The following is an 8,839-nucleotide window of genomic DNA, read 5'->3' on the forward strand; positions in this document are numbered from 1 at the left end:
ATGATGTTATTGGAGAGGGGTTTGTTGTGGGGGGAAGAATAAACAGGGTAGGCGTGATTGTAGATCAGTGTCTCATCATAGTTTGCCACATTACATATGCGAGTTTCATGGAGTTGCATCTGATATTATGAGGTGTACACCTTATCCCCACTTTGACGAGGTAGATGGGGATTCATATGGGGATCATGATATATATTGGAAGGATTGGGAGACACGTTTTGCTGGACTTGTTAGAGTTTCACTACTCTATTGTGATTATGCTGAGCACCAACATTCTGATCGGGTGATGAGACAGTTTGGATTGAGACATGCAATCTCACAATCACCAGTACCCATGACAAATTATAGGAGGCCTAAGATTCCTTTCAATTTCGCCGCACACCTCTTTGTCGAAACGGAAATAATGTGGCGGCACGACATGCCCACATGTTCATATACTCTACATATGCAAGAACCCCTTAATGACACCTTGTTGAAGGAAATAAGACAAATGGTTCTCTTAGATGCAAATATCAATAGTCTAAAATATTTGTAATATGTATCTTCGACATCTTCCAAGGAGCTAGGAGCGATCTCTATCTTTCTCCAAGAAGTATATTTATAGGCTTTCACTAATTGGTCTTGAAATGTTCTAAAAATTTCTTTGGTATAAATGGAAGAGCCAGGGTGCTCCAATAGAAGAAACTTATATTCGAACGGAAAAATAAATATCGTATTCTTATTTAGATACGTATAACACTTGTATTATAAGTTCAGAATACACATGTACTTGTGTCAAATTAATTATCGTATAACTTATTTTCACACATTTAAAATACATACATAGATACATACATCCACACATACATGCATGCATGCATATTATATAACATACCATTTAACAATTATTAATAATAATTATGAAATTTAACAAAATTTTAAACATTTTAAAGTACATGTTTTACAAAAATCATTTATTAGTCATCTGATACAAAATTGAAAAAAATGCATCTCAAAGCATACCATATTTTTCAATTATATAACATGTACATTTTATTAACATACAATATGAAATTTGATATTAAGTGTGTCTTAGTTGGGTTACAAAAGACTACACACAGATAAAAGAACTTCTCGTTACAGAAAATATATTCCATTTGACAGTCATGCATACAAATTTTATTGTTGTTAATGTTAGATTATGCACATGCCTCGCATACGCGCTATAGAGTTAGTTTGTATATAAAATATGAAACAAATACCTCAAAATCCATAATTCTTATAAATATGTTAAAATTTGAATATATAGTGATTTTGTTTGATTTTTTAGCATCTGAATTGAATATCTAAAAATTTTATAAAAAAAAATTAAGCCTCAAATGAATACCCACATTTTATAAAGATAATTTGAAATCTGATTTAAATACCTCTGAATTTTAAAAAATTATTTAAAATAATTTTGAAAATTAATAAAAATCCTAGGGAATGTCGAACGAATACGGCGCCGAGCCTACATTGCTCATTAGTCATTACAACATTCAAACACAAACACAACTCAACGACAGCAGTTTGTAACTCAGGAAGCTCTATCTTCCGGGAAACCGGAAACATACATTATTATGAACTTGTTTCTCCCGCGGTACATCATCTACTCGAGGTTTGCTTCACGTCACTCATCTCTCTTCACAAAAAACCCATGTTGTACTGCTATAGCTATACATAACAAAACAAGATTCACCACAGTATCGCTTTCCTTATCTCCGATGGTATATTTTTCTAAACCTATATACAATCAATAACTCTTAATTCATGTTTTCATTCTTTACACTCCATTTTGTACTTATTATTTATCCGATTAATTATGCCAACAGTCGGAATTACTAGTGGTTGTTGGGGGCGGTGCTGCTGGAATTTATGGTGCAATTAGGGCCAAGACTATTGCTCCTAATTTGAATGTGGTTGTTATTGAGAAAGGAAAGCCTCTTTCGAAGGTCTCGATAATTTGTTTATTTTAATTTGTCGATGATATTATGTGAATGTTTCTGAAATGAAATGTTTCAAGTTTTTCAGGTTAAGATTTCCGGGGGTGGTAGATGCAATGTGACTAATGGACATTTTCCGGACAACATGGTAAGGGTATACTTATTTGGAATTGGAATAATATAATCTTGTGTATGTACAGGCCGGCCCTGAAAAACTGAAGGCCCCAAGCAAATCTGTATTTTATGCCCAACTATTAATCAAAATCAAATATATACGATTTATTTTTCGACACCCCTTCTATCTTAAACTGTTTTTAGTGCTAATTTGAAAAAAAGTGTGCCCGTACTATTTTTCTTTGTGCCTCTATGTTTTAAAGTTTTCTTACATATTAATAAAATGTGTCCCTAAAATACAACATTTTTTCGGTGCCCCCATTTATTAGCATAAGCGGCATGGCCTCAGGGCCGGCTCTGTGTATGAATTACTTGTTTCAACTTTTTAGTTTTATCTAAAGTTTCGGTTTATTAGCATAGAAGCTATGAGTTTGACCTTTTTGGATAGGTTAGATGTTCACTGCTTGCTCATAGAAAAATGGACAGTGTGTAGAATCTTTATGAATTCAAGTTATTATGGCACTGGATGGTGGTTTATGAAATATGGAACATAGTCTTTAAAGTTGAAAACAATGATTCATTTATTTTGCCGACTTAAATTATCTCATATACTTTAGTGTTATTTTCATGTCAGACTGTGTTGCATTGTGTGTAAGCCTTGACTAATTCAGTTGGCAAAAAGTGATAAACTGATTCCTTCCCTTATGCGAGGAATAATTTGTTGACTAGAAATTTCTAGTGTTTTCCGGTATGCTTCCCGTGTATGAGCTGAATGCCGGAGATCGACTGTTTTCCAACCCGATCTGACCAAACTGAAAAACATTATATTTTTGATGCACCGACTCACTGAGTGACTTAATTGCAATCATTATATCATAACTCTAGTCATGCACTGATGCAAAGAGAGAAGAGGAGAAATTCATTGTAAGTTTTCACCCTTCTTTGTTGGGGTGAAAACTCTTGTTGTATCTTTTTTGCATCATCTTGTTTATTGATAATTCTCATCGTACCAATTTGAAATGGGTAAACCTCTCCCTTCACCCTACATTTAGTTGTTCAGTTGCTTTCAACTCTGCGCCTTCCATGTTCAAAATTTATTGTCACGCTCAGAATTTCATAAAGTCAATGGGGGCTATTCCTTTATCAGTACGTGAGTAAGGGTTGAGTTGAGTAAACATGAGTAATAGAAGAGTATTATTATGTTATTATTTTAAAGTTACAACATACATAGCAAAGATTAGGTCAATGTATTTATCTAGAATGTCATTGTTGTCATTCAGTTACTATAGCCACTAGTAAGTAGATTAGTACTCGAAATGTTTTGGAGCTCGATGGTTATATTTGAGTAAATTTAATTCCAGCAGGGTCAAAATATCTAAAAGAAATTACTTTAAATATATGCAGGTAGTTACAAGGTCACTGGGGTCAATTGGCCCCGCTGGGGTCAAAATATCTAAAAGAGATTGCTTTTGATCTAATTGCAGGTTTCGTGTGAGGTTTTCTGTGTCTCATGTTCTTGTGGCAGTGAGTAACAACAGATTAAGACAAAAGTTTAAAATTTAAAATGTTCATTTTGTATTGCCTACTATCTTTATATATATTAGTAAGCACAGATGATTTCAGGATATCGTATCATCTCATTCAGAATGTTAAAGGTACTTTTAATTATTAAACAACTCAAATAAAGTGTAACATTGATCAAAAGTATGACTAATCAAAATAGGTAACTGCACTCATGGTAAAGATTTAGTTTTATGCTAGACAACATAAAAAATATAGGGATATGTTGCTTTAGAAAGTCTTGCAAAGGTAGATTAGGATAACCTAGCTGCCCTCAGAAATGTTTCCTTTAACAAACATATTATATATCAACTGTGATAACACCAAACTAGATAAGTGTTAGGTGTGGTTATATAAAAGTATGTATTGCTTTTGATGTATTATGTATTTTGGTAGATTATGGCAGATCATTACCCAAGGGGTTATAGAGAGCTGAAAGGCTCCTTCTTCAATACACATGGCCCTATGGATACGATGTCTTGGTTTTGCGATCATGGAGTTGAACTAAAGGTGTTCTGTTGGGCAAACCCGTCACTTATGTTCCACTATTTTATATAAGCCAGTATGCATTTGCTGTTGCCAAGATTTTCACATTATATTTGATTTGGGCCCAGACCGAGGATGATGGAAGAGTATTTCCGGTCAGCAACAGTTCATCATCTGTAATTGATTGTCTTATGTCTGAAGTGAAAAGAACTGGAGGTACATATCTAAGATATCTTTACTTGCTACTGTAAGGTGTGGTATTAATTTTTTATGTAAATTATGTTTTATAGACTGGTAATTGTCACAGAATCTGGAAACATGAAGAACCCTTTTAAATATTTGCTTACAGCACAAATAGATTTTTCCTGTTATTTGTTTTTAATCTGAGAAGTTCCCTGAAATTTTAGTGATCGAGTCAAGATGGTTTTCTTTTTTCACAATTTTGTCACCTTGTCTGTGCTGAAATATGTTTCTCAATCAGTTGTTATGCAGACTGGCAAAGTTGTTACAACTGCATCTACTGCTGGTGGGAAGTTCAATCTCAAAATCGAGAAACGTACAATCGATTATGTAGAATCAGTTGAAGCTGATTATTTATTTATTGCCAGTGGAAGTAGTCAGCAGGTTTTCCATTAGAAGTAAAACTGATTTGCATATATCGAGCACAAAATTGTGTTTCACTGATTTTTATTGATTGCTTACAGGGATATACTCTTGCTACTCAACTTGGTCATTCTATTATTGATCCGGTGCCGAGTTTATTCACTTTCAAGATAGACGATTCAAAGTTAACAGAGTTGTCCGGGGTAAGATCCTTCGTAGTCTATTAGTAAAACTGCTGATAATATTCTACTGATCCAAAAGCTTAATTTGATATAAACTATGTGACTTTATGGCTTATTCATTTTAAACAAATATATATACCGGTAAGCAACATGATTTATGTAACAGGGCAAGTCTTTGGTCACTAATGTCCAAATAGAAACAATGAACAATCTGGTTGCCTGCGGAGTATGAATAAAACCTCATATTGTAATGAAAAATTTCTTAAAAAACGTGTAATAAAAAGAAACTGTGTTTAAAATGGGGACAGCTCCTCATGCCAAGTGAACTAATGGTAGACAAAATGCTTTTTAGTCACAAATCACAATTGCCTTTTGCTCTCAAAATATCAGATTAGTTAAAAAACAGAGGTTTACAAGTACCAACGCCTGATTCTGAAAATAACTGCAATGCCTTTCTACCAAATGCTGTAGGCAAAATGCAGCCTTGTCCCAAATGACTTGATATTTCTTTGGAATCTTTTTTGACTTGTAGCGTTTACATATATGAGAATTCCTTGCTCTATCCAGTAATCACTTTTTAGTGGGAAAATGCAGATCCCCCCCCCCCCCCAAAAAAAAACCTTTTCACGTAATTTTTTTTTATTATTAGATGCTTTATATTTAAAAAGAAATTGTACACACATGTAAAAAAATTTATTTGCAGTGTTTGTTTTGTAAAAAAATATCAATTACAGGTCTCATTTGTCAAGGTCAAGGCAAAACTTGAACTGGAAACCGTCCAGAAGAATATACAACAACTTACACAGGCATAATTACCTTCTTTATGCTTTTGGGTAGTGGAAAAGGTCAGAGATATAACATTGATTTTGGAATATTAGGTTGGACCCATGCTTGTTACACACTGGGGACTTAGTGGGCCTGTAATTCTTCGACTATCTGCTTGGGGTGCCCGTTTTCTCTCCAGTTCAGATTACAAAGGTGACGGGTGTATTAAAAAATTAAATAAGTAATTATTTTATGATAGCTTGACTAGAAAGCGAATCCTATATATGCAGGCACACTTTATGTGGATTTAGCTCCTGATCTTCATATTGAACACATGAAGTCTGTTCTTGTACAACACAAGAATCAGTTTGCGGTATGTTAACTTGAATCTACATTTGCTGTCACTTATTTTTTTGCCTGAAACCAATCCTGCATATTTGTCTCTGATTTGTTTTGCTTTCTTATGCATTATTTTCACTTAATTTTTGTCTTCTACTATTCGCAAATTTGCTTATGCGACTAGTGGCTTAGTCACCCGTCACTTAATTAGTTATAATGTGCTGGTAGAAGTATATTGCTCCTGAAATTTAAAATTAGAGACATGTAACCTTATACTGAACTCTTTTGATGCGGAAGCAGTACATATCCATCTTGTACAGTACATTTAGTTCTAGGTTTTATAAATTAATGTTCTATTAATTACACTATTTGTTTCATGTTGTTTAAGAAACTTAAATGAGTTTTAGGTTTTATAGTTTTACAGTTTTACTAGTTTATAGATTGACATAAGATAGTCAAAGTACATCCATAATACTAGATCTTGAACCCAAAAGGATTAAGTAGTTTTTTTAGTGCAGTGTCTTATCATCAAGTAAAAATTACTTGCGACTGATTGGAAATCATTTTCTTAGTTTTTCTTTATTATCTCTGGTTGAATCTCTCGTTGGCGTGAACTTGTGTTTGGCGGCCTATTACATGCTTCAACTCTGTTTTGTCTCTAGTAGTTTTTTTTTTGCCAATTCGTTTCGAATAGTTGCTTTCATTTGATTAAAAATCTCATATTTTCCTTCCTTGCAGAAGCTAAAAATGCTCAATTCATACCCTGTAGAACTTGGCCTTGTGAAAAGATTCTGGAAATACCTGTTAGATCGAGAGGTTATCAGATACTATTATGATGGCATGGTTAGTTAGGAGTTATAGTGACTGATAAATATTTCTCCTATACTTTCACGTAGGGAATAGATGGCGATCTCTTATGGGCATCCGTTTCCAATAACTCAATAATGTCTATTGCTTCTCTGTTAAAACAGTGTCCGTTTAAGATGAAAGGAAAGGTATGACATTGGACTAGACCTCCTTAATAATAAATTTCGTTGATTATAAAAATTAAGATATTTCCTCAATATATTTTTAGGGTATATTTAAGGACGAATTTGTTACTGCCGGAGGTGTTCCATTGTCCGAGGTGCTCTCTCTCTCTCTCTCTCTCTCTCTGTGTGTGTGTGTGTGTGTGTGTGTGTTGTCTGTCTGTCTGTCTGTCTGTCTGTCTGTCTGTCTGTCTTGGAGTTCCTACAGGAGTTTTCATTCTTTCTGTAGATCTCACTGAAGACGATGGAAAGCAAGCTCCAGCCCCATCTATTTTTTGCTGGAGAGGTAATTTTCCAGGAATCCTTGTCGATCCATACATGTCAGATATGCTTGTCAAGTTTTCTTTAGCTCCATTATTGTGTTTAAATTTATATAATAAGTTGTGTTATTTGTGTGACAAATGAAACTATCTGTAGGTACTAAATATTGATGGAGTAACAGGCGGTTTTAATTTTCAGGTATACAAGTCATTTACATAAGCAACTCATATATTTTGACCTTTTAAGTTTGCCTTCGAAAAATCCCTTCATTTTGTCACCCTCATGTCTTTCTGTAAATAAATCATCTGTGCAGCCAACTAGTTGGCATCATTTAGTGCATAAGGATTATTTGGTGGCATTATCCAGTTCCACCTGTCACATTAAATATAGTCTATTTATTGTATTATTGAATTGAAGCATATCATTATGCATCTTTCTTTTGTCTTCTGTGAAGGATCAGATCATTTATGTGGTTGAAACAACTAAACCAAGGCTATCGTTCGGGTTGCAGATTCATACTTATTTTTAGCTTTACTATTAATGAGAAAATTTTAGTCATGCTCAACCTGATTAACATAGTATGTAATCTTATATTCATCTTTCAGAAATAGACTTACATTACCAAGCCTACTTATTATATCCCACCCGTAAGTGGGGTAGAGTGAGGGTGAGATGTACGCAAACCTTACCCCTACTCCTATGGAGGCTGAGAAACAGGCTTGCATTGTTTAAACTAAGCAGTTGTCTCTGGGTCTCGTCAAGCTACTTCATCTTTTATACTGCTATAATATCTCTCATCTTTGCAGAATGCTTGGTCTGGTGGACACATAGCAGGCACGACAATTGGTAGTCTTGCAACATGTACTACTCCAGTGAAGATTGTTGTTTGACCTGTATTCTAATTCTGACTCGGTACCACCAAATGCAATCTGAATTTAACATAGTACATTAGCGACTTCCTACATTCCAGTGTAAAGTTGTTTTTGGAAAGTATTTTTCACAGTTCACAAGTTATCGTAGTAGTTTTATTATTTTATGAGGAATGATGTGAAATTTTAATTGTTTACCAATAATATTTTCCCACGTAAGTTTGGAATTACACTTACTGCTAAAACCATAATACCAAACTCAGTAAATCGGTTCTACTGATGGCTTCTGAGCAGGGTTAACATGTAAAAACCGGGATCAGAATTAGTCGATTGTACTGATTAGAGAATAATCGGTAAATGCTGATTAATTGTACCTATTATTCTAAACAAATAAAAGATTTATTTTAATATATTAGTCTTATTTATAATCGTAATGATTAATCAGTCAAATATTCTGTAAAAGTTAATTTGGAATTTCTTTCTTAACGGAACATTGCGTCACAGTAGTAGATATTTCTGTACGACAAAAATAACCAAAAAAACTATACTATGTCCAATCTTTAATGCTTTATCTAATCATGTAACTAACCTTTCTTTCTTTTGGTACGATGCATTTCAGTTGAAATATCTGAAATATGTAACAAAGGAGTCAAAGATAGGGATGGCATCGG

The 8,839-nt window shown here is 33.9% G+C and overlaps 1 protein-coding gene across 2 annotated transcripts; it reads left to right on the forward strand.

The window, feature by feature from the left end:
• Nucleotides 1-1,490: 1,490 nt before the first annotated feature.
• On the forward strand, nucleotides 1,491-8,335 carry LOC141718119 (uncharacterized). 2 transcript variants are annotated; one of them, XM_074520486.1, is made up of 16 exons: nucleotides 1,492-1,745; nucleotides 1,851-1,970; nucleotides 2,050-2,109; nucleotides 4,032-4,145; nucleotides 4,250-4,337; nucleotides 4,603-4,745; nucleotides 4,826-4,927; nucleotides 5,641-5,712; nucleotides 5,785-5,884; nucleotides 5,962-6,044; nucleotides 6,749-6,826; nucleotides 6,907-7,005; nucleotides 7,086-7,136; nucleotides 7,268-7,324; nucleotides 7,456-7,497; nucleotides 8,106-8,335. In XM_074520486.1, the coding sequence occupies exons 1-16, from the start codon at nucleotides 1,599-1,601 to the stop codon at nucleotides 8,187-8,189; spliced, it is 1,440 nt and encodes a 479-aa protein (XP_074376587.1). In that variant the 5' UTR covers nucleotides 1,492-1,598; the 3' UTR covers nucleotides 8,190-8,335. The 2 variants fall into 2 exon arrangements, with proteins under 2 accessions (XP_074376588.1, XP_074376587.1); XM_074520487.1 differs by lacking the exon at nucleotides 5,641-5,712 and having other exon boundaries at nucleotides 1,491-1,745.
• Nucleotides 8,336-8,839: the final 504 nt, after the last annotated feature.

This window comes from Apium graveolens, chromosome 4 (assembly GCF_009905375.1).
Source record: "Apium graveolens cultivar Ventura chromosome 4, ASM990537v1, whole genome shotgun sequence".
Taxonomy (NCBI): domain Eukaryota; kingdom Viridiplantae; phylum Streptophyta; class Magnoliopsida; order Apiales; family Apiaceae; genus Apium; species Apium graveolens.